Source organism: Ursus maritimus, unplaced genomic scaffold, assembly GCF_017311325.1.
Source record: "Ursus maritimus isolate PB19 unplaced genomic scaffold, ASM1731132v1 scaffold_1, whole genome shotgun sequence".
Classification (NCBI taxonomy): Eukaryota; Metazoa; Chordata; class Mammalia; order Carnivora; family Ursidae; genus Ursus; species Ursus maritimus.
The window spans coordinates 873,395-898,736 of record NW_024423343.1 but is presented as its reverse complement, the minus strand read 5'-3'; the positions used below and the strand labels follow the sequence as shown (position 1 = coordinate 898,736).

General features: G+C 44.9%; 1 protein-coding gene across 2 annotated transcripts in view; it reads left to right on the top strand.

Moving 5' to 3' along the window:
- The window catches only part of SEPTIN2 (septin 2), a 32,016-nt gene that overhangs the window by 4,488 nt on the left and 2,186 nt on the right, over window positions 1–25,342 (top strand). For both annotated transcript variants that reach the window (XM_040638032.1, XM_040638039.1), the window contains exons 2-12: window positions 2,963–2,992; window positions 3,620–3,740; window positions 12,628–12,714; window positions 13,440–13,563; window positions 14,411–14,545; window positions 14,802–14,919; window positions 18,637–18,738; window positions 19,120–19,265; window positions 20,538–20,621; window positions 22,050–22,107; window positions 23,669–23,771. In XM_040638032.1, the coding sequence (XP_040493966.1) occupies window positions 2,984–2,992; window positions 3,620–3,740; window positions 12,628–12,714; window positions 13,440–13,563; window positions 14,411–14,545; window positions 14,802–14,919; window positions 18,637–18,738; window positions 19,120–19,265; window positions 20,538–20,621; window positions 22,050–22,107; window positions 23,669–23,770 (1,086 nt within the window). In that variant the 5' untranslated portion in view covers window positions 2,963–2,983 and the 3' untranslated portion in view covers window position 23,771. The remainder of the gene's footprint in view (window positions 1–2,962; window positions 2,993–3,619; window positions 3,741–12,627; window positions 12,715–13,439; window positions 13,564–14,410; window positions 14,546–14,801; window positions 14,920–18,636; window positions 18,739–19,119; window positions 19,266–20,537; window positions 20,622–22,049; window positions 22,108–23,668; window positions 23,772–25,342) is intronic.

Below are 25,342 nucleotides of genomic sequence, written 5' to 3'. Positions count from 1 at the left end.
CCCACCCCCTAGTTTTAACAGATCATAAGTTGAAAACATCAATTGTAAAAATATATTTTGAAATTTGCCTAAATTTTCTTTATAGTAGTTATATGGTGTTTTTTCTTTAGCTGCTTTTCTTTATTAACTCAAGATTCTGTGTGTCTGTTAATTCTAATTTATTGGTTGTATTACACAATCCTCTGCCCTTGCTTATACTCTGTTTACTGAATCTGTAATTCCGAGGGATGCTATTAGAGTCTTGCACTTGATTTGTGTTTTTATCAAGTTCACCTGTCATTTTTCCTAGTCTTTGCTTTATGTATTTATCTGCTGTAATGATTTGTATGTGCAAGTTTAGGAATGTTTATCTTTCCTATAAGTAGTCCCTTTCATCATGGTCACATTTTTACCTTAAATTTCTCCTGGACCGATATTATTGTCTGTCCTACTTTCTTTGGGTTTGGCCACCCTGGTATCTTTTAGCCTGTCCTTTTGTTTTCAGCATTTTTGTTACTTTGTTTTAAGCGTATCCGTCCACTTAATGATTGATTTTATTATCTTTCCTCTTGTTTCCATAATTTTCCTGGCTTGATCAAGTTGCTATTCTGTATCTGTCTCTTAATTTGGAAGTTCGCTGTCTCTCTTTTTTTTTAACGGTTACCTTTTCTTTTATAGTCACACTTAATCTTTATATTTGAAAAAAAAAAGACGTCTGCTCCTTCTTCTGCCCGGACCATCTGTATTCCATCGGACCCCTCACCTCTCCCTTTGGAATGTTTCACTTCTATGCTCTCTCTCTTGCCGCCAACTCTTAGGTTTTGGTGAGGTAGTTTAATACTAATCCTATATTATTAATAGAATTTCTCCTTCTGGGGCGCCTGGGTGGCACAGCGGTTAAGCATCTGCCTTCGGCTCAGGGCGTGATCCCGGCCTTATGGGATCAAGCCCCACATCAGGCTCCTCCGCTAGGAGCCAGCTTCTTCCTCTTCCACTCCTCTGCTTGTGTTCCCTCTCTCGCTGGCTGTCTCTATCTCTGTTGAGTAAATAAATAAAATCTTAAAAAAAAAAAAAGAATTTCTCCTTCTGTTAAAGAGACCTTAATTCCCTCCAGATACTTGGTTAATGTGAACTCTGATCTTTGTTCTTCTAAGGAAAATTTTCTGTTATTATTATTTTCCTCCCTCTGTCTCTTTTTCACTTAACGAGAACTCTTACTGTTAACAAGGTAAATGGCCTAGATTGTTCCTCCAAGACTATCTTTTACCCATGATTTTCTTCTCTGTATTTCTCCCTGTGCATAAAGATTTCTTATATTTTGTCTTCCAAGTCACAATTCGAGTCTCAACTATGACCGTTTGTTCAATTGAGCTACCAAAGTCTGAGTTTGAAAATCATGGTTTTTAGGTCCAATAAGTTTACTTTTTTTTTTTTTTAAGATTTTATTTATTTGAGAAGGAGAGAGAGAGAGAACGAGTGGGGAGGTAAGGGAGAGGGAGAAACAGACTCCCTGCTGAGCCAGGAGCCTGATGTGGTCTGCATCCCAGGACCCTGAGATCATAATGACCTGAGCTGAAGGCAGATGCTTCACCAACCGATCCACCCACGCGCCACCAGTTTTGTTTCTTTTAAATAGTGTACTTGCATCATCATTCCAGCGATACTATTTTTGTTGGTTCAAATTATCACCTTTCTCCTCCTGCAGCTTGCCTGTTTAGCTCTTGTTGGAGGCAGGGAGATGCGGTCACGATCGTCTTACTCCTGAGTCCTCATGTTCAGGACCTCTGTTCTCCAAGCTTTTCCAGGATCCACTGTATTCCTTTACTTGTCAAAAGGTTGTTCAGAATTCATCTCCTGCCTCTGTTCTTGCCTAACAATCCTACTTTCCCTTAAGTTTGCCTTAATTCCCCACCTGTGGTTGGAGCTTTCCACACCTCCTCAGTTGGTGGCCCTCCCTTTTAGCCCGGGCCTTACCAGACACTCCCTTCTCAGCCATGATAGTAGTAGCAGGCAGTTTACTGACTGCACTTGAGTTCACAGCTCTCTCGTGCCTCCCTTGTTCCTGCTGGATAGGTGAGAGTAAGACTTCCAGTGGGTCACTAGAAGGAGAACCAAGACTATAATGCTTACCTTCTATGAAATAATACAAATCCTACTGCTGTCAGCCTTAGTTAATCAAACCATGCATGGGGGTGCAGGAGCCTCATGTCTTCAGAGGTGGTTGGGAACATTTACATTCAGAAGGGAAACAGGGTGTGCAGTTTTCGGGAATGTTAAGGTTTGGGGATGGGGAGACAAGAACAGGAAAGAAACTTCCTAATAAGTTTCTAAGCTCCAGAGGGAATCAAATCTGACTGCATTCCTATCTCTTGACTTTTGTTACCAAGGGTTAGCCAGTAGACTCCATGTTCCCCAAAGTTTCAAGTCTTTTAAAATTCCAAATGTCTCTAAAACTGTTGTTAAACTCCTCAAGCACTCCAGTGTCTTCAGTCCTTTTTCCTTTACTTAACAGATGTGCTCTGTGTGCCCCATTGTCAAAAACTAGTTCTCAGGATCTCAAGGAATCTTCAGTAGAAGACAGTACTGTACAAGGACCCTTTCGTTGTAGACAGGTTTCAAAGAGAGAAGGAAAATCATAATTCCAGAGGTCATGAGAATTTGTCTTTTTCTCCTATTGTGGCCCTCGTGCTTAGTATATAATCAGTACTAAAGAAAGTTTGGATGTTATTGGAAATACGGAATGTATGTGTGTATATATGTGTATGTATGTATATATGTATACATTATATATAGTTGATTTAACTGACCTAATTTTTTATATCTCCTTTATAATGAGATCAGGTCATTTTTGTAATTTGATGCAATTGACAAGGTAAGTGAAACAGAAGCTATTTATGCTTCATGTGTAAGTCATTACACATCAACTCATGCTAAATCAGTGTGTGTGTGTATATACAAACATGTACATTTTTTTTTTAAACAGATCAAGAAAACTTCACTGAAGATGTCTAAGGTAAGAGATCTCACTTCTCATGTCTCTACAGTACAAGGAGAAACTGCTTTGTGTTCTCAAGCTGTTTATAGTCAAGACTTAGATAACTAATTTTTAATACAACTGATATATTTAATTCATTGAGACAGTTCTAATTTGACATTTTAAAAGCTTTGAGCTTGTTTTTTTCATATTTCCAATTTCTTGCTTCTAAATACATCAGTAACAATCCATTTAGCCTCTTTTACATCATTCCTAGCAGACCAATCAAATAATAATTAAAAATTCGAATAATTTATCATCATGAAATTTACAGGGCTCTTACACTTGATAAATTGGCTTATATCCGCTCTTGAAAATAAGCACAGAGCCTTGAAATAAACCTAAAAGTTCTAAAAGACATGCTGAGAAAAGCAGAACTTGTGGTTAAAATTGCAAGACTATTACTTTCCTTTTATTTTTGAGTGTTTGGGTATTCGTTAGTATCTGATGCATAATCACCATACTAATTTTTAATTTTTGAAAGTGGATGTATGTATATATAATTTTTTTTAAATACGTGAGAACTAATGATACTATTGTCACGGGTTTGATTATATCTTAAAAGCAACTAATAAGGTATTATTTTTTTGTAAAATCTTATTTTAGCAACAACCAACTCAGTTTATAAATCCAGAAACTCCTGGCTATGTCGGATTTGCAAATCTTCCCAATCAAGTTCACCGAAAATCAGTGAAAAAGGGTTTTGAGTTCACACTGATGGTGGTCGGTAAGAAATTAGCTTATATCTTCAAGCTTGTTAAATATGTGGGTATCTCCCCTTCCCAACCTTTAGGGTATAATAGTATGACCTATAAAGTCAAAGGGAAAATTCCTTTATTGTCAGAATCAAACAACTGGGGATTTGGAAAAAAAACTCTTCAGAAAATTTCGTTGGCGAGTAAAATCCTAATATTTCTGTCATTTCCTTATTTGTATGTGGTGAGAGTGTCATTGAGCCTCCAAAATGGCCCCAGTGGCCCTTGCCTCCTGGTGTTTGTGATACTTTCTACCCCCTCCCACGTTGAGTAGGGCTTACCCATGTAGGCAGTAGGACATGGCAGGAATGAAGGGGTGTGACTCTGAGAGTGGATCATAAAGAGATTGCAGCTTGCCCTTGTCTTCTTTTGAATCACTCTGGGGGATCTGAGGGATGTCAGCCACTGTGTTGGGAGGACCCACTAGCAGCTTTATAGAGAAGTCCGCCAAGGCAAGGAGCTGAGACCTGCTAGTAGCTGTGTGTAAGCTGTTCTAGACCTTCCCTAACAAAGGTATAAACAAGCCTTGAAGGATGGAGCTGATTGACAAATAAGCTACTTGTAGGATAAAAGCCATCTTTCATTAAAGAAGGATATCAAAATCCAGTTTACAGTGTAATATTTAAAATTGCTTGCATCCGATAAAAAGTTATTGTTTATGCAAAGAAACAAAACAATGTAGCGCAAAACCAGGAGACAAATCAGGCAATAGAGAAACAGATCCAGAAATGACAGAGATGATCGAATTGGTGAGCAAGAACTTTTATTATTTTAAATACGCTTCTGGTACCTGAAGAAGAATATCAACATAATAAGGTAACCAAAAAGAACTTAAAGAGCTAGAGATTTAAAAAAAAAATTACAACATTGGAGATGGAAATTTTTCTGATGGACCTAACAGCAAATCATACACCACAGAAGAAAAAAGGCCAATAGAAAATATCCAGACACCAAGTAGAATAAATACAAAGAAAAGCACACCAGGGCACACAATAAACAGTTGGTGAAGATCAGTGATAAGCAGAAAAATCTTACAAGGAAGGCGGTGGGTGGTGGGAAACAAGCACATGGCCTGCAGAGGATCAAAGGGAAGAAGAGCCACTGACCTAGCAGGAGTAACATAAGCCATAAGAAATGACAGTTTAAAGTGCTGAAAGAATAAAACCATCAGCCTGGAATTCTGATGGAGACTTAAAAAAAATGAAGTATAAACATTTTTAGATAAAAACGGAGAGAATTTACCACTGTCAGACCTGCCAGAAGAAAGATTATTAAACAGGGTTTTTCAGGTTAACAGAAAAGGTAGAGCACTGGAAATGGCAAGTATGTTGGTAAATATAAAACGCTTTTTTTGGTTTTTTTCATCTCTTTTGATTATAATTGCCTTTAAGACGAAGTTAATAATGTATGACGTTGGAGTATGATAAGCCAGAGTAGCAAAGGAAGGAGGGTGTGTCTAAGAGCCACTGTAGTACCTTGACCTGACAGAATATTCCATAAGGGAGGGCTGCTAAGCTAACGTTGCCTGTTGTCAACTCTGGAGCAGCCACTAGAAAAGTAAAACAAGGGTTTGGCTAAAAGCAAATAGGTTTGATAAACTAGAACACAGAACCCTGTTTAATCCAAAAGAAGGCAGAAAAAGAAAGAAGAAATGAGACAGATGGGGAGAGGGCAGAAGGGGCACAGCCATGACCATGACAGGTCAGGGACAGGCAGGAGGAGCCTGAATGACTGGAGTGGAAAATCCTTATGCTGAGCCCAACCATGAGAAACCCGAGTGGCTGTATTAATAGCAGACAGAGTGGACTTCAGGTCTATTACCTGGATATTCCCAGAGATAAAGAAATATGTATCAAAGAGATGCAGGAGACAGTTCAAAACAACACCTTCACTGTATGTGCACTTAATAACAGAGCTCCATAATGGACGGTGCAGAATCAGGAGAAAGATAAATCTGTGAGAGTGGATTTTTTTAACATTCTGCATAGTAAATTTATGTAAGAGAAAATCAGTAACATTACATAACACTAAAATAACACTATCAAACAATGTGACCTAATTGATGTTGAGAGCACTGTGCTGAGAGGCTGCAAGGTAATCCAGTCACCAAAACTACACTTTGTTTTTTTGAAGATTTTATTTATTTATTTGACAGAGCACTAGCAAGGGGAGTGCCCGAGGGAGAGGGAGAAGCCGCAGGTTTCCCGCTGAGCAGGGAGCCCAGTGCGGGACTTCATCCCAGGACCCTGAGATAATGACATGAGCTGAAGGCAGACGCTTCACTGACTGAGCCGCCCCGGCGCCCCCCAGAGCTACTCTTCATACCGAGGGTGTTCTAGTAGGCCAACATTACCCTTTTGTCAGTACTGGGAGAAGCACAGACTAGCTCTTCATGAGCATAGACACAAACACCTCAATAAAGCTTTGGCAAGTCCAGCAATACATAAAAATGCTTATAATGCAGTCAGTTCTGCTATAATACAATGTACATGTGCTCCTTAAAAATCACCATGTTATCAGTAATGCAGTTGAAACCATAGGCTTCTGGAGAAAATAGGGGCACAAGACTCACAACCTGATTCAGTGGCACATTTGGGGAGAGAGTGAGGAATGTAATCAAAATGGTTTTTACATGTTAATTGGTTAAAATACAATTCGATACCAAATACAGGTACTGTGGGTTGACTAGTCCCTGAAGTTTGTCAAAATGGGCGTCAGGAAATGGTGGAAGGAGGGCTGTGTGAAGATGGATGGGAAGCTGTGCCAAGAGGTGGGTGGGTATGGCCCACGATACCCGTTGACCCGAGGTTGCTGATAGCTGAGGCATGCACGTTGAGAGTACCCTTCTATGGCTTGATTCTGCTGCGTGTGGTTTTCTGTGTCCACCTAGTTTGTCAGCAGTGAAATCACATAAGCAGATGCAAAGTTTATATTACGTTGACATTGTTCCCTAACATACCAGTTGTGTTGGAGCAAATTTTCACCTTCAAGGCTCATGTTATGGCAAAGCTGACTACATATCCTAAGAAATGGGGTTTATCTCAGGAGCATGTGGTTTAACTTGGGAAAAATCAGTCCCAGTGGTTCTAAAGGGGAAATTCATGCTGTCATCTAAAACATGCAGTCATAACAATTGAAAACCCATTAAAGATTTTAAAAATTAGTAAGCTAGAAATAAAAGGAAGTTTTCTCAACTTGACTAATAAGTGTATATACTAAACCTATGGTTAGTGTTATTCTTTCTCATGAAGGAAGAAGATAAAACATTCTTAATTACAAGTGAAATGACTTGTGTATGTTAAAAACTCTAAGGAGTCTCAAAACTACTAGGTCTAATAAGTCAATTTTATCAAGATTGCAGGTTCTGATCAGTACGCAGAAATCAACTTGATTTCTGTGGATTGCCAACAGATAATTTTAAAATGACCTTGAAAAGACTATCAAAACCAGTAGTAATAAAGACATTTCGAAAGACAGTACAGTTTACCGTAGCACGAGGATAACTTAGAGCAAGCCATGTGCACGACCTACCCTGACAACGTGGTGACTCGGTTAAGAGGAAGACAGCCAAGGAAGCTGTGAAAGCTGCCAGCGTGCTGGTCATGCCCATGGTGGTGTCCTTCTGCCCCCAGAGTGATCCATAGAGGCAACACAATGCTCATCAAAGTCACACCAGGCTTTTTTAAAATAGAAATGAGGGGCGCCTGGGTGGCACAGCGGTTAAGCGCCTGCCTTCGGCTCAGGGCGTGATTCTGGCGTTATGGGATCGAGCCCCACATCAGGCTCTTCTGCTATGAGCCTGCTTCTTCCTCTCCCACTCCCCCTGCTTGTGTTCCCTCTCTCGCCGGCTGTCTCTATCTCTGTCAAATAAATAAATAAAATCTTAAAAAAAAAATAAAAATAAATTAAAAAAAATAAAATAGAAATGAACAATCTGATTCTGAAGTGGAAACCTAAGTGCAGAGGGCCTAGAATAGATGAACTGTGAAGTGTGGTTAGGGTAGACACTCAAATCTACCAAAGACCATAACAGCCCAAAGTAAACCCACATACACATGGGCAGCTGATTCTTGACAAAGGTGCCAAGGTGATGCCAAGGGGGAAATGTTGGTCATTTTGCGGATAGTGTTGTAGCAAGTAGGTGGTCATGTGGCAGACAGGGACTGTGAATCCCTCCTTCACACTGTATACGACAGCTCACTAACTGTAAAGCTGTAAGAAGTCTAGAAGAAGATGGGCAAGATAATTTTCTTGACTTTGGAGTAAGAAGATTGCTTAGAACATGAAGAACATTAATCACAAAATGAGTAAGTTTTGCCCGTATAGCTCAGGAAGAAGACACACTCCCCAGTTACAGAAAGGGCCACAGGATTGGAACAGACATTTCGGAGGAGATACTGAACGGCCAGGACACACAGCGTCCTCCTCAGTCATCAGGAAGAAGTGCACACTGACCCACAGATGCCCCCACACACTCCCTGGAATGTCTGAAATTTTTGAAGTCTGGCAGTCCGTATCTTAGCAAGGATACGGACAACTGCAACTCTCCCAACAGCTGGTGAGAGTAAAAAATGATGCAGCCACTTTGGTGCTTTCTTCGCAGTGACATGCATGCCATGTAACTTGACAGTTCCCATCCTACGTGGTCACCCAGGAGCGATGATGACGTGTCCACAGAGACGGTGTATGGATGTTCATAGCCACTCCTCCTGCAGTATCCCAAATGGGACGTAACTTAGGTGTCCAGCAGGGGTGGGTCAGCACGCTATGAGGTGTCCGTGTACGGGAGAGTTGCCAGGCCGTGCAAAGAGACGGGCTGCTGGTAGACGCAGCGACATGGGTTCGTCTCTAATTGTGCCGAGCACAAGCAGCCAGACGCAAAAAGGCAAGCTGTATGGTCCCTCGTGTATGAAGTTTAGAAAAATCCAAACCGATCTGGAGGAACAGAAAACAGCTTGGTATATGCACGTAGTACTGCCAGATGAGTAGAGCTGACTGACGGAACGCAAAGGAACTCTCCTAGTACAGAGATCCTCTTTGTCTTGGGTGGAGTTTGTTTATCTGAGTGTGACTTTGTCACACTAACCCATCAACACAGTTCCAGTGAGCATAGGTAACTATTGACTGAGGTGTATGTAAGTTACACCTCAGTAAAGTGGGTTTGAAATAAAGCAGGTAGTTAGGGGATTAAGGGTGGATGGGTAGTGAATGACAGCTAGAAACTTAACCACAAGAGCCCTCAACTTCAGATTATAACTGTTAGCAGCTTAAGAAAAATGGTATACAGGTATCCCCTGCTTTCTGAAAGTTCACATTAGGTCGTTTATGAAAGACCTACAATAGTGCCCAATTTCACTAACCAAAAGACAAGCGAAAGAGCTCGGTGTCGGTTTTACAGTGAGCTGTTAGAGAGGCAGCACGCCCTCAGAGCTCCTTCCCACTCTCAGCATCTCAGTGTCCAGCCGCCAGAGTTCTGAATTGTGTCTGTGAGCATCTGGGCTTCGCCTTGATTGATTTTGCACATCTGTTACAATGTGTTCTAAGCTAAAGGCCTGAGGCATGGTGGTTTGGGGGGTCTAGGAATGTCAAAAAATGTTTCCATTCCAATTAATTAGTGGTATTTGCTTTTTTTGCTTTCCGCCATTTGGGCTTAGGAACACTACTTTTGGGTAGAGGGAAAAACCTCTATCTGGAAAAGGCCAGTGTACCTAACTTATAAGTCAGAGACTATTGAAGAGAAAAGGCATTGTTTTTAAAGCTGTGGCTTATTTCTAAGGAAATAAATGTTACAAAATGATCACATGCAAATGAAAAACTACCACCGTTGGGGCGCCTGGGAGGTATGTTGGCTAAGAGTCAGACTCTTGGTTTCAGCCCAGGTTGTGGTCTTGGTCATGAGATTGAGCCCTGCATCAGCGCCACGCTCAGCAGGGAGTCTGCTTCAGATTCTCGGCCTCTGCCCCTCTCCCCACTTGTACACCCTCGCTCTCCTCTCTCTCTTAAATAAGTAAATACAATCTTAAAAAAGGAAAAACTACACATGTTTGGGTAGCAATGTGCAGGAAATTTTAAAATCACAAATATGTTCTTTAAAGATCTCAAGGACAGAGGCCAGGCGGCACGTAGGTCACTTGAAGGAACTTGATGCCGCTGAAGTCTGGTCAAATGGTCATAGTCGGTGATAGTGTATATCAAGTTTCCACTCCCCCACCATTATGTGGGGTGGGTGGTGGCCCCCTTCACAAGAAAAGCAAGATTAAAAATATAAAGCTTGGGGCGCCTGGGTGGCTCAGTCGTTGGGCATCTGCCTTCGGCTCAGGGCATGATCCTGGAGTTCTGGGATCGAGCCCCACATCAGGCTCCTCCGCTATGAGCCTGCTTCTTCCTCTCCCGCTCCCCCTGCTTGTGTTCCCTCTCTCGCTGGCTGTCTCTATCTCTGTCAAATAAATAAAATCTTTAAAAAAAAAAAAAATAAAGCTTATTGCCAAAATACGTTACCTGGTAGAAAGTCCATAGGTTAGTTAGTGTCACCAAATTCACGAGGCGGTTACAGAGTGAACACTCTGAGAACTTGGGGACTAAGCTAAGAAAATGAAAATTGGCCTTTCAGCAAAAATATACTGGCGTGCACGCGTGTTCTGGGGACTCTAAGGGCACGTGTGCAGGGGATGGTGGCCACTCCGAGCTGCGTGGGGCTTGCCTGAGCACCCTTTCCCCGTGAAGTGGCACCTCCTCGTGTGGCGCTCAGCTCTGGGGACCCCTTAGAATGCTGCCCTTCAGGGGCCTCCAAAATGGCCCTGTTGCACAGCGTTTGAGAAGGCACTTTCTTGTGTTGGTTAGAATTGAAAAGTAAATGTGAAAGGGACCAGCCCCCCAGCTTAGGGAGGGTTTTTTGGGGGTTGTTGATGTTGTTGTTTTTACTGGCATTCCTGGCATGGCCTAAGTTTGGGGGGGTTTAATCGGAAGCTTCTGGGATTTCAGAATGCTGTTTTAAAATGTAGCTCACCTTTGTCACCTGCACGTATTTTTCCTATGGTGGCGCCACCTTGTGCCTGATGCTGTGTATTTCTCCCTAATTGGTTAAAAACATGAGCCATTTTGTAAACCCTGAGGACCTCCCGTTCCAGCCAGCCTTTGCTGTCACCACTCACACAGGACTGCTGCGTAGGGTTGCTGAGCGTGGTGCATTTTGTGCTGTGGGACTTCCACTCCAGATCTCCTCCTGAGTTCTTGTGTCCCCCACGTGAAGGCACCTGAGAACTCCTGTAGGACAGAGAGACACTAGTGGACGTGGAATGACAAAGCTGGGCACTCACAGACTCAGGCCAGAAGTAGCTTCGTAGCTTCATGTGCTGAGTTAGTGAGTTAATTGCTTACAGATGTTGCCTGACAGCCATTCCAAGAGAAGATACTTCTCTTTAAACGAAGATTTACAATTTAGAATCAGCCATTGGAATATTAACTGCTTTTTTCAGAGATGCTGTCTCCACTCAGACACCTCTGCTGAGAGGTCTCTGTGCCCCGGTCCCTTTCAGCTTGATGACGCAGAGCTGTCACCACTTTGTCGGTGACAGAGTGACTTTGCTTACTTGTCCTCTCCTCCTCTGGACTGCCAGGCTACACGGGAGCAGGGATTTAGCAGTGTCCCGGAGCCTGGACCTGTGCCAGGCACACAAAAGGACTGAGCAGTTATTGGTAAAATTCCCTCATTATGTGATAAAAATGTAAGGGGACATTGCTAGGCAGTTTATTAAAAGGATAATTTGGTGTGCTCTTATATTTGGACAGGTTCAACGTGTAATTCTGGTTTTGTTCTTTTGACATTCCTTTCCATATATGAAAATTGCAATCTAATTAAAGCACAGTCCTAATTTTGTATGTTTATACATTTCAAATTCACTCATTCTTCATTTTCCCAGAACTAGTGATTTTTAAAACAGATGTGTGGCCCCTTCCACATGCTGCACAGGACTGAGTAGAGGCAGGTTCGGGGGACAGTCAGGCACGCGGTTCAGAAGCACTTCTCCATGCGGCACTTGGCCTTAACTGATGGCCTGCAGTGAGATGGTGGACTCTGCCCATGCTCCCTTAGAATGAAAAATTTAACTTTTGCTGTCTTGAATCCTCCTTGAAGTTAAGTTTCAAATTCTCAGAATACAAATATTACAGAACTCAAAACATCCAGAATTCAAGTATGATAATAGTTGAGGAAGAATTCTTAGTATGTGTTGTCTTAATTCGTCATATCATACTCAGCAATGTGGAGAGGGCGGGTTGCCTGACATGAAACAGTTACCAGCGCTGGGGCACGGGGAGTGTGAGGGCAGGAGAGGGGGAGGTGGCCCACTCCTGCCTTGGTGACAGGAGGAGAGGTTATAGACGACAGTACAGTCTCGGGCATGTGTTCCATCTCTGTTTCCCACAGCTTGGCAAGCCAGAGTGCTGTTGACATTGTTCGATAGATGTGTTCGGTTTTCTGAAAATGTGGTAGCTTTGACGATTAGCAAAAATCATAACTGAAAACCTACTTTGCATTCTGTTTGTCAAAAAATAAAGTCCCACCTCAAAAGTCCATTCCACACACTTGTGAAGAACTAAGGGAGTGTTTCTGATCTTACACTGTGGAAATTCTGGGGTCTGACAGACCTGGATTCAAATCAAGGCCCTGCTCTGGATAGCTCTCCACGCAGAGGCACCCATTTCCCTGTCAGTGAAAGGGGCGAGTCGTACCAAAGTGGCAGTGGTCAGATGCCGTGCAGACGATGTGTGTGAGGTGCTTAACCCAGTGCCCTGTAAACTCAGTAGATTACCCATGTCGTACGGGTCCTGTCATGACAATGTTTTCATTTTCATTTGAAGGTGAATCAGGTCTAGGAAAGTCAACTCTCATAAACAGCCTGTTCCTGACTGACCTCTACCCAGAGAGGATCATACCTGGAGCTGCAGGTACAGAAGCCCCTACACCACTGTAGGCGTAGCTTTCTACGCGAGAGCTGCGGAGAGCACGCGATTGGTGTTTTTTGGCTCAGCCTTGTGGTTTTGTTCTGCTTTAAACACAAGAACAGTGCTCTTCTGGTCAGGAAAGGTGCCGCTCCTGAAGCCCTTGGGTCTTGTAGACCGAGGATAAATCCACAGGTCCGTCCTCTCCGTGTTTGTTTTCTTTGACTGTGGAAGTACAAGAAATAGTTTCTGCCCGTATCATATGTTTGGTGGGAGGGTCAAGGGAAGATATTTTCTCATGAAAAGAGTTCTTGAAGTCGCTGACTACTGCCTGTTATGGGAGCATTGTGGGTTCACATACACAGTCAGAGCCTAGGACCCGGGCCGCCACAACTGGGACATAGAGCCCTCTCATAAATATGACTGAATTCCGTTTTTTTTTTTAAACAAATTCATAAATTGTTCTCTTTGCCTCAGCAACGGAAGTCATAATTTTCAATATTGGTGGTTTAACCCTCCCAAGCTGCCATTTAATCTTAGCTGCCAGGTTTCCTTGCCAACTCGGGGATCGTTTTTACACCGTCCTTGTGTAACCTCTGAAAACCTTCCTCCAAGAGAGGTAATGAAGTTCTAAGTCGTTTATTAATAAGAAACTAACAGGTCATCTCTTCTCTTTGAAAACTGGTTTAATTTTTAGGTACATTTTCTCATTAGGTTTGTTTTTTCTCTAGAGAAAATTGAAAGAACTGTCCAGATTGAGGCTTCGACTGTGGAAATTGAGGAGCGAGGGGTCAAGCTGCGCCTGACAGTGGTGGACACACCCGGCTATGGGGACGCCATCAACTGCAGGGATTGGTACGCCCCTAGGGGACACACAGGCCCCGGAAGTGCTTACGGTTATTTGAATGTATTCGCATTTCCAGTGTTTGAGTGATGATTGGATTTGAGGTAGCTGTGTATAATAAAATGGTGAAACAGTTTAAAGTGCACTGATTATAACATTTTAAATAAGGAATTTCACAAAGAATGAGGATTTTTTTCTGTAACAGCCAAGCATTCATCAACTGCTAGCATAAATGAAATGCCTGGATCTGAACGAACGCTGGCCAGTGGAGTAGGTTGTGATGTAGTCCTTCCTCTTAGAGACTCGATCCCTGACCTCGTTAGCACAGATAAGGACAACTGCAGGTAGGGGAGCACTCTGTGCCCATCCCCTGCAGCGAGGACTGTGTCCATGGTACACACAGTGGGCTCCAGTCTTGTGGGGTGTGAAGCACCAGCTTGCCAGCACCTGAGGAGGGAGGGGAGGGGAAGGATCGGATCTCCCATCCTTCTTCCTCCCTCGGGAGCCTCTCCCTGCTCTGGGTTGCTCTTTGCATTGTGTGGCAGTGGTTCACGTTTTCACACACCGCCCTGTCCTCTGTGCAGTCACTTCAGATGCTTTGAACCGTTCTGTTCAGGCCTTTGACATGCATCCCCCCCCACCCCCCGCTCCACCCAGCACTTGGGGGGAAATTATGCTTGGCACACTTTCCAAAAACCTGCATCTTGCCAAATGTATGAGTCTGTTTTCCAGTGTCATCTTATAAATGAGTTATCAAATTATCTTTGGTAGTGAGGCAGGGAACAGAAAAAACTTGTTTTGTCTTTGAAGTTAGGGACTTCTGTATCCCATTGTTCTCAACATTTATGTTTCTCACAGTTTTAAGACCATTATCTCCTACATTGATGAGCAGTTTGAACGGTACCTGCATGACGAGAGTGGTTTGAACAGGCGGCACATCGTCGATAACAGGGTGCACTGCTGCTTTTACTTTATCTCACCCTTTGGACATGGGTAAGTGGACCCCTCACCGTAGAAACCAACAAGTCCTTAGAATTTCCTTTCTACTGAATGGGTTGACAGCTTCCCCCAAGTTGCATATTTTAATACAAGAAGTGAGATAATTTTGAGAGAACAGAAATGTGTAGTCTCCTTGTTCTTCCCCTGAATTCATGACAGTCTCATTCCGTTCAGACTAAAGCCTCTAGACATTGCATTTATGAAAGCGATTGTTCTTCCCCTGAATTCATGACAGTCTCATTCCGTTCAGACTAAAGCCTCTAGACGTTGCATTTATGAAAGCGATACACAATAAGGTGAACATTGTGCCTGTCATCGCCAAAGCCGACACCCTCACCCTGAAGGAACGGGAGCGCTTGAAGAAAAGGGTACGTGGTTTTTACTCTGAGGGCCAAGGGCCTGGGAAAGAGTGTGTCNNAGATATGGGGGAGCAGGTGGGGAGTCTGATGGTTTCTGAGGAACACCTGACACTTGTAGATTTTTAGTATTCTCACTGCCGTCAAGTTCTTATTCTTTGTAATTCACCGTACATGAAAATGCCCTCAGTGAGTATAAGATGCCATGTACTAGGTGAGTGATATGAGTGTGGAAGTGTGATCATTTCTGTGAAGTTCTTACTGCAAACAGTCCGTGTAGGAATATGTTTTAATTGTAATCATCTGGTATCGTGACTGTTTAAAGGGCTTCCGTTTTGCCATTAAGAGAGGTTGCCTTGCACTTGTCCATCCGCCAGCCTGAGTGCCCCTCCTCCCTGCAGCCCTGTGCTGGGTGTTGGTCTCTGGTGCCTTTTTCTGTGCTATCCTGAAAGCCTCTTGGTGGATTCTTTGGTATATATTTTTAAATTATTGGCCTGTTTCTATTTGTGCGCTCATTAAGAAAGTCCAAGCTTGGGGCGCCTGGGTGGCTCAGTCGTTGGGCGTCTGCCTTCGGCTCAGGGCGTGATCCTGGTGTTGTGGGATCGAGCCTCACATCAGGCTCCTCTGCTGGAAGCCTGCTTCTTCCTCTCCCACTCCCCCTGCTTGTGTTCCCTCTCTCGCTGGCTGTCTCTCTCTCTGTCAAATGAATAAATAAAATCTTTAAAAAAAAAAAAAAAAAGAAAGAAAAGTCCAAGCTCATGTGCTAAATTCTACAAATAAAAGTTCTTTATTTTTTTGAGAGAGAGAGTGTGAGCAGGGGTGTGGGTGGAGACGGAGGGAGAGAGAGAAGACCAAGCAGGACCAACACCCAGCATGGAGCCCGACGCAGGGCTCGCTCCCACAAGCCTGAGATCATGACCTGAGCCAAAACCAAGAGTCCAGCACTTAACAGAGTAAGCCACCCAGGCACCCCAAAAATTCTTTCATTATCCATAAAAGCAGTTGTTGTTAACAGGTACATACTTACCCTTCCAGAGCATAGTCTATTTATGCTTTTGTTTTTTTAATAGAATGGGACCATAGCATATGTATTATAATGCTGTTTGACTTTCTAAGAATTCCCAGCACACACAGGAAACGCTCGCCCGCACCCTTATGCAGCTCAGAGCAGCACACACTCAGCTAGGAACACTCCCAGCAGGCACAGTATTTCTTCAGTGTGTTTCTTGATCCTCCCACCGCCATCCCTCCGTTTCTGGCATCAGGGATCTTTGCTTAGCTCTCTCGTGTATTCCACCAGTCTAGAACGGTACCTGGCACAGGGTAGGCCCATGTCTGCCTTCTCAGAATTGTTTAAGTCACACAGATTCTTAGAAAGGAAATTGATGGGCATTTTAAGTGCTGAAAGATAAGCATTTGAAGTTGGAATTTCCCTCAAAACAAGTTTGGAACACCTTGCATTCCCAAAGCAGTGTGAGCTTGCTCTGATCTTCTCCCCCTGGAACCATCCTGGATATGTCACCAGTTTTTCTAAAGTGTCTCCCATCTGAGAAACTGGAAGTGGTGTCTGATTTCCATTTGTGTTTCCCGGTTGCTGATGTGAGTGTGTGTGTGTCCTGCTGTTTGATCCCCGTTAGTGTGTTCTCTGAGGCTTTAGAGCCTGTGCTTTATTTTCATTGCTTTTTTAAATTGACTTATGGGTATTATGTTTTTAGCTCTAGTTTCAGTTTCTGTGTTCTCACATTTTTCTTGATGTCTTCTGTCACGGCAGAGTTTTTCAGTTCTATGCACACATGTTTGTCAGCCGTTTCCTCTTTTGTCTCAGTGCCTGCCAGTATTCGAGGAAAGATCTGAGCCCTGGGGGACCCCCTGAAAGCTTTGGCACGTTTGTGCTTGACCGTACGTATTTTAGTAAGTCCCACTTTAGGGAACCCCACTTTTCCTAATAAAGTATGTTACGCTGGATTCCAGAGAGGTAGGGGAGCGGGGTCCCAGTTAGAATGTTGTGTCCGCCCATCTCTAATCCTCCATCTAGAGCTCTAGGGCTTGATTTCAAAGTCTGAGATGAAGTGAAATCCTGTTTTGCCCTTATCGCTTTCATCTTGGGCCTTCCTAATCCCTTCTCTAAATCTGGTTTCTCTCCTGTGCCTCTTGGTATCCCCCCACTCCCTGATCCAGAAGAACCTCTGGCAGACCTGCTTTAGTCTTAACACTTCCCCCGTGTTGTTTCCTGCCCTCGCGTTTATCTCTAACTCTGGCTTCCCGTCGGCCAGCAGCAGTTGTCCTGTCTAAGGCTTGGCCAGTGGGCCCTCCACCAGCCTAGGGCCTCAGCAGCAGGATTTGCTGTGCTTTCGGAAGACTTGTCTTTCTGCCTGTTTTATCACCTGTCTTCCTAAGCCCTGAATGTCATCGTTGCTTAATATTACTTTGATCATATCGTCTCCTGTGGCTTCTGCTTTTCCCTTCTGAGAATCTTCTTTTTCATGTGACTTTTGTGCGTAAACCAAGAGTGTTTTCTTCCCCCACCCTGAGCTCGTCTCCCGGCTTCCCTGGCTCTGCACCTGACCCCACCTGGTGCAGTCGCCCAGACAGAGAAATGTGTGATTGTTGTTGATTCACCACTTGCTTCTTCCTCTTTTCCGATTCAAAATAGCCTACTTATTATGTATGTCTCACCTCGATTCTCATCCTGTCTTGATGGGGCCGGCACGGAGCAGCTGGGGCCAGCAAGGATGGATAACGGGCAGGAAAGGGGAAGAGATGCGGCAGGTTCGTGCTCACTGCCTAACTTCTCCCACGGGTGAGCCTGTTCCTCTGCCTCCTCTAGGAGTGAGGACGCTGAAAGGACACTGGGGGGGGGGGGGGGGAGGAAGACCTCTTCATGAATCCTGAATTAGTGCAGATAGTGTGTCAGGTTCGAGGACTTTGATCATAAAGACCTGAGAGTTCCCATTAAAAAGATCCATTGCCAGATTAGGGTCCAAAGTAGGGATATTCCTGCCGTCTTGGTGTATCTCCCCAGGACCCTGCAGGAGAGTAAGCGGAGCTCCAGTCTGCTTGTCCCTGCTGGAGTGCCCAGCACAGAGGTTGCTCCGTCCCCCCTAGGCCACTCTGCAGCCTGGTTGGTTGGAGTGTTTGTTTCTCCTGCTGCCGCTTGTTCCCTGTGGAGTGAAACCCAGAGCCCAGCCTGGCATTGAGGGAACGCTCTACTTGGTGACTCCAGTCGTCCCTCTGGCTTACCCAACTGGAAGGCTTACTTTCCAGCCATTCTGGATTTCTTACTATTCCCGAAACATAGCCTGGGTGTCCTCCCCTCGGAGCTTTAAACAAGATTATTCCCCCGCTTGCCTCTCCCTCCTCTGTTCGCCTCCTTGGGCAACGCTTGTGGCTCTTCCGGTGCCTGCAGCATCTGGCTGCACTGCTCCTGGGGTGTGTGTGGTTCCCGAGGCTGGTTGTGCTGTGCGGTTTCCTCTTACGCGCTGCTGTGCTGGTGTTGTCGTTCATCTGCTGCTTTATGTGCTAAAGCTGGTGCGTTATTGTTTACTCTGGACAGAGGACCACTCAGAAGGCAAGCATAAATACTGCTCCAACAGTCGATAAAATTATTTGAAAATCAGTTATCAGTTTAATTCTGTATTGACGGTTGGATAGTTCTGATATATTTTTAGTAGATTTGATTGAAATGTCTTGCGGTTTGGTAAAATTTCCCCTGATTTGTCATTCTTTCAGATTCTGGATGAAATTGAAGAACATAACATCAAAATCTATCACTTACCTGATGCAGAATCAGATGAAGATGAGGACTTTAAAGAGCAGACTAGACTTCTCAAGGTAAGAGCACTCTCCAGGTGCCCAGCTCGAGTCACTCCTGTTCCCGGTTATCAGGGCCGTGAAAGGAGTTGACAAAGGGCCACATCCTGGAAGGCTGGCTTTTGACAGATTGTCTGGTACATTCAGTTACAATAGTATTTTTGCTTTAAATGTATTTTGACATAGTTGTCACGTAAGGTTTAGGAATCTTATTAGGGGTTTCATTTGTTTCATATAATTTTTCCCATATGGAAAATGCCTGTCACTTCTGAGTAAAATGTTGTATCTTGCCAGGGAAGCACATGGTTAGCCGCGGTGTGCTCAACCTGTGTGTGCTCGTGTTCACAGGGAAAGTTGGGGTTCCCTCTGTGGAGCCTCTCCACCTAGTGTGTCTCTTTCTAGGCCAGCATCCCATTCTCTGTGGTTGGATCCAATCAGTTGATTGAAGCCAAGGGCAAAAAGGTCAGAGGCCGCCTCTACCCATGGGGCGTTGTGGAGGTGGAGAACCCGGAGCACAACGACTTTCTGAAGCTGCGGACGATGCTCATGTAAGACCCCGGGCACCCTTGTGGCCAGTGCCTGGTGCAGAGAGCGGAGCTTCTTGACTGCGGGGCGGGTAGGGGGGCTGCTGCGGCGTCTTGTGCAAGGCCCTCCCCAGGGGCTGCCTGGGACTCAATGCTGCGGAACCAGCCTGTCCCTCTCGAGGCCAAGTGCTTAGCAAACCCTCCTCCCTAGTCTCCCAGCTCTCTTGACGCTGAAAGTAGACCAGATGTACAGTGTGGTATGGCCACACCAAACATGGGACACTTCCTTCTCTGGGAGCACATGTTCAGGCCGGCTGCGCAGCAGCTTCTCCACTCTGGGCTGAAACATGCTACTAAAGGTGCATTCTTTGCACCTGCACCAGACCTAACTACAAGAGCAGACGTTTTCCTCTAGAAAGTGAAGTTCACATTTAGTGACAGCAGTTGCTACTGTTCTTGAATCAAGAGGCTAGGACAAAGAGTGTTGCTAAAATCGGAAACCCCTTTACTCCATCAGAGAGTGGGCGATCTAGATAAATTTTGAGGAACTAAAAATTGATTAAAACAACTGAGCTTTATTAAACATAATTCAGTCACTACACAGGAAGTGCAGGACGGGTCCTTATGGTCGCACTGCTGTCGTGGAGGCTGCAGATGGAGCCTTCCTGTGTGTCGTGTGTTTCTTAGAGTGAGGGAGAGCATGCCAGCCCTCTGCCAGCACTCCGTCTGTTTCCCTACATTCTGAGCAGATAGGAATGCATTATCTTTACTCATTCTTGACTGCTTAAGTATTTGAAAAAGCTGAACCAAGAAAATTACGAATATTTTCTGAGATGATTAGAAGATTCAAAGTCCTATTTCTAGTTTATTGAAAATATTAATACTTCATTGTATGGTCTTTTTCGTAGCTTAAACTAAGAAGTCAGGAATATTTGAATTGCATGTTTTCCATAAGCTCTTTTAGAAAACTATGTTGTTCTTTCAGGCATTGTTTACCTAAAAGAATCCGCTAAAGTCTATACCTCTGTGCACTGGTGATGGTCTCATGCACAGCTTGGCAGTGCCTGTAGGCCAGGCCGCGTGGAAGGGCCTCTTCTCCGGGCTCTGTGGGCTGTGTTTCTGCCTGTTTGTTGTGGGAGGGAGGAGAGAAACCTCCACAGCTTCAACCCTGTGTCCAAAACTCCAGCCACTTCGTGTACAATTGAGCAAGTAACAGGCGGGGTTTGAGCTACTGGTGCTTCTCCCTGCGGGCGGCTCCCACACGCAGCCGGCCTTCTGTGCCCTTCTCTCTTTCAGCACCCACATGCAGGATCTCCAGGAGGTGACCCAGGACCTTCACTATGAAAACTTCCGTTCCGAGAGGCTCAAAAGAGGCGGCAGGTTGTTGCCCCACCTCATGCTGTCCCCCTCTATCCATATTGTGTCACGGAGTCACACTGTCCCTCCCTTCTACCTGTCCTTCTGGGCCTTCCTGGCTCTAAGCAACAGGATTTGGTGCTAATGTCACTGTATCTTGCTTTTTGTAACCTGTCAAAGGTAACTTCACCCATCTGCATGCAAAGAACAGCTTTAGGTGGAAAGGCCAAAGACTGGTCTCAAGAGCATCACTCTGTCTGTAAATGAGGACAGACCTACCTGCTATTAAGAAAGGCACACAGTGCCCTCGCCTTTCCTCTTTCACCATCGTAATAGGTTTTATTCGAGATCTGTGTTTTGTGACCTGACTTATGTCTGATCACACCACATCTCTGCTTAGCTGAGGTATCAGGTGATCTGCATCATTAATAATAATGAATTCCCACACACCTGATCCACAGGAGTCCTTTCCAAGACCCCCAGTGGGTGCCTGAAACTGAGGAGAGAGCTAAGCTTTATACACACACCCCTATTTCCTATACATACGTGTCTGTGATAAAGTTTAATTTCTAAATCAGGCACACGTGCAGGATTAACAACAACAATAAAATGAAACCGTTACAGCCATGTACTACAGTCAGAGTTATGTGAATATGGTCTGTCTCTCAAAATCTCATCTTGCTGTGTACTTACCCCTCTTCCAGTGATGATGCAAGGTGTGAAAATCTGCATGTGGGGAGGGGAGCGGGGGAGCGGGAGGGGGCGAGTGACGGAGGCGCTGCGATGCGGCGCTGGGCTCCCGCTGACCTTCCGCGGCTCTTCAGGAGGATCATGTGCCTCCCGACCACGGCCGAGCGGGGTCACTGAAACCGCGGATCGGGGGACGGCTGTGTTGTCATTTATTAAAATATTCGCATGTTTGATATCTGGTAGATCTGTGTATATATACAGGGTGTATGTTAAGGTTTGCTTTATTGTGTTCCTTATCTGGGGACCAGATACTAAGTAAGGTTTTAGAGGCCGACCAGGAAGCCAGGTGCGCACCTGTGAAGAGCTGTGCCCTCACCACTCGGAGATCCTCCCCCGCCGGCCTCCTCAGCCTGTATGCTCAGACCCTGCTCCTTGTTCAAGTGTCCTTGTCACAGTCTGTGTCCATTAAGACCCGTCCACCCTCCTGATGGTAGCTGTTACTCCTTGAGTAAATGAGGACGAGTGCCCCACCCCCCCTTGGACTTAGAGAAGTTTCTCAAATTCACCATCTTGTGCTGTGGTTTTTTTTTTTCATCTTTCTTTCTTATCTTATTCATTCATGTTAGTCAGAAAAGTGATAAATAGGTAATTTTAAATACTTTCTCAGAAATGTAAAGTGAAATTTTACTTTGGGTATTTGTCATCAAAATCACCAACTAAATCTGTTAAAATATTATAATTGTAATTTCTTTCAACTTTTAGAAAAGTGGAAAACGAGGACATGAACAAAGATCAGATCCTGCTGGAGAAGGAAGCAGAGGTAGGTAGAGAAGGATATTGTTGGTGTACGTCCACAGATCATTACAGTTTTCCTTCCTTATTTTTTTAAGGACTGTATTACATATAATCTATTTTATTGTGTGTACAACTGTGTGTAGTATGAATGTTGCCTTACATGTGTTATCATTTGATTTCCAGTAGCCATTTAGTGGGAGAAACTTGGAAATAGTGCAGATTTAGTGACTTTAGTCCCTGAAGCTTAGTGAATTTAGTAATTTAGTAAAATATTCAAAATTCAGTAGCTTTCCTATACATAGACAATATGTATAGACAAGTTGGAAAATATAAAGAAAGAAACTGCCATTTACACCCATTAAGAAAAATTTAAGAAGAAATATGCAGGACTGGGGCGCCTGGGTGGCTCAGTTGTTAAGCGTCTGCCTTCGGCTTAGGGCGTGATCCCAGAGTCCTGGGATCGAGCCCCACGTCAGGCTCTTCCGCTGGGAGTCTGCTTCTTCCTCTCCCACTCCCCCTGCTTGTGTTCCCTCTCTCGCTGGCTGTCTCTCTCTGTGTCAAATAAATAAAATCTTTAAAAAAAAAAAAAATGGAGGACTGATACAGAGAAGAAACCAGAAAACTATTGAAAACAATTTTCAAAATTTAAATGGACGCCTGACTTCAGGCAGGTTTCTCATGGCAAAGATCACAGTTCTCTCTAAACTGAACGCCATTCCTGCAGAGTGGTTTGGTCTGTGAAGTTCTTCTAGGGGGCAGCTTGCTGAAGTAGATCTGACGCTTGGTCTGAAGACGGGGAATGGGAAGCACAGGAGGCCCCGTGAACACACACTGATGAAGGAGGGTTAGCTCTGCCGCTCATAGACATCCAGAGCGTGGCTCGGGCATGACGGGCTGATGAAATTCACATCTAGAAGTGGGTCCGAAGTATGGGAAGGTGTCTGGTAGAAGTGGCGTTGGGGTCTGTTAGAGCTGTGGAATCCAGGCGAATCCAAGTGTATCCAGGAAATCCTCAAACAGGCCAGCCTTTTGGAAACAGAAATAAAACTCACTTCTTTGGACAAATTAATTCAATATGGATTAAAGTACTTACATGTTAAAAGCATGACTGCAAAGTTACTTGAAGAAAATTCGGGTAAATATTTCATAATAACGTGCTAGAAGCCTCTCTAAACCAGTGGAAACCGTAGTGGTGGAAACTGCTGAGAGTGGCGGGGGAGGCCCATCCGCCTCGTGAGCAGCAGGGGCCTTGCTGCCTCGAGAAGTTCCCAGCCCACTCCCCACCTGGTAGCGGCAGCCTCTTTCCCACCGTTTAGGTTAAAAAGCACCTTCTGTTGTCTTTCTTAACTCTTCAGTTTGCTGCTAATTTCTGTTTCCTACCAGAATTGCATTTTATCATTTGCTTAGTTTTTTATTGAGTTGCTCTTTTACTGATTTGTAAGGGTTTTTGTGTGTTAACTCCTTGTTGCGTTTTGGGGAAAGCGTGGAAGTTGAGATTTTAGGAATCACACAACAGCCATAAAGAGTGTCCAGGGAAGGTGGGACCTTGAGAACCAGTGACATGTCCCTATGTCCTGTGCCCGTAGCTTCGCCGTATGCAGGAGATGATCGCAAGGATGCAGGCGCAGATGCAGCTGCAGATGCAGGGTGGGGACGGCGACGGCGGGCTCCATGGGCACCACGTGTGAGGTAAAGCCGAGAGGTCGGATGCGCCTTCAGACGCCTCAACCTAAGCGTCGTGACAGGCGGTTCCCTCTTGTCTTCCTCGTGTCTTGCGTTTTGAAGCTCTTGTGCTTAACTCTTTTGCTGGCATTCGAGGAGACCAGGCAGCCTCTAAAAAATGGAAGCTTCTCCTCAGCTCTGCCTGTCTAGTAAAGACTTTCCGTTTTTCTGAGCTTACAAATATAATTATGAAGACAAATTAAATATTAAAGTAACCTTTATTAGTCATGCAATTAGAAACTTATTACAGCTGAAAACATCTCTTCAAAGAGAGTTTTGAAAGTGTTATTAAAACAGATTATGCCTGGTGGGCCAGGGACCTCAAGGGGGACTGCTGACTTCCGACTCTTTGCCACAGCTCTGCTCTGCCCCATGGCAATCAGTGAGTCATGTAGATGTTTGGCCCGCTGTGCTCTGGCCTCCCTATTGGAAGGGAATCTGCAGACATCAGGGACCCGGGACTGGGAGAAAACAGATGTCTACTCCCGTCTGCCCTGTGGACAGGTGGGCATTCAGAGCTATCTGGGTGCCTGCTGTCATCACCTTGTAGAGGAAGGACGGAGAGGTGAAGTCAAATACAGGCCAGAGGAGGAAGCAGCTACGTGCGGTTGGGGCAGAGGCACACGGCTCCCTGGAAGAGAGATGCCTGGGGCTAGGCAGACTGAGTTGGTGCTGGCCACAGGCACAGAGCTGGGGACGGGAAACTAGGGGTGCAGGTCCGGAGTCCACTACAGGTGGGGGCCTGATTGTAGACGCAGGAGAATGTTCTTGACAAGAGGAGGTGATGCGGGGACACGAGTGAGCTGAGGCTTAGCTGACACAGGGCAGGATTGACGAGACAGAAGGCAAGGAGCCCCGAGCCTGGGACGTCTACCAGGAGTCCTCCATGGCAGACGCACAGGTGATAGAGGAAGGACCTGCAGGGTGTGTGGGAGCACTGGCCACCAAAACAACACCCCTGCCCTTGTGGCTCATGGGGAAAGGTTTCAAAATACATATGAAGTGCACAAATACAAGTGTTCGGTGTAACCAGTTACTGGAGCGAAAATGTCCACAGAAACCCCCCACCTGGGCCAGAGTTGGTGGTTTACTGTCAGCAGCGTGTTGTCGCCCTAGAACAGTCCCCAGCGTGTGCGCTGAGTCCACGGCCCCGATGAGGATCCTGTGGTGTGGCAGGGTTTGAAGTTATTTGCTTGTACTCCTGTAACTGCTGAAGTGTCAGCACTCCCGACCCCATGAGGCTGAGTCTGCACGAGTGGGTTTGACACCTGATGCGGAAAGCTGCTGTATTAGAAAGCAACGGGACTTCTGAGGGGTGGGGCTCACTTGAGGCAGGACGGGGTGACAGATGTTTGCTCATTTTCTCTGATCTTGCTGCTTCTCTAAATTTTAAAAATTTATGAAATTAGGTAGAATCTCCTTTGGGTATATACAACTAATTTATATTTTTTCATACTCTGCAATTTGGCGGTGCTTCTGGTTCCCAAGAGATGTTTTGATTTAGTTAACTCTGGTCTCGGGAGCCAACCTTCTGCTCA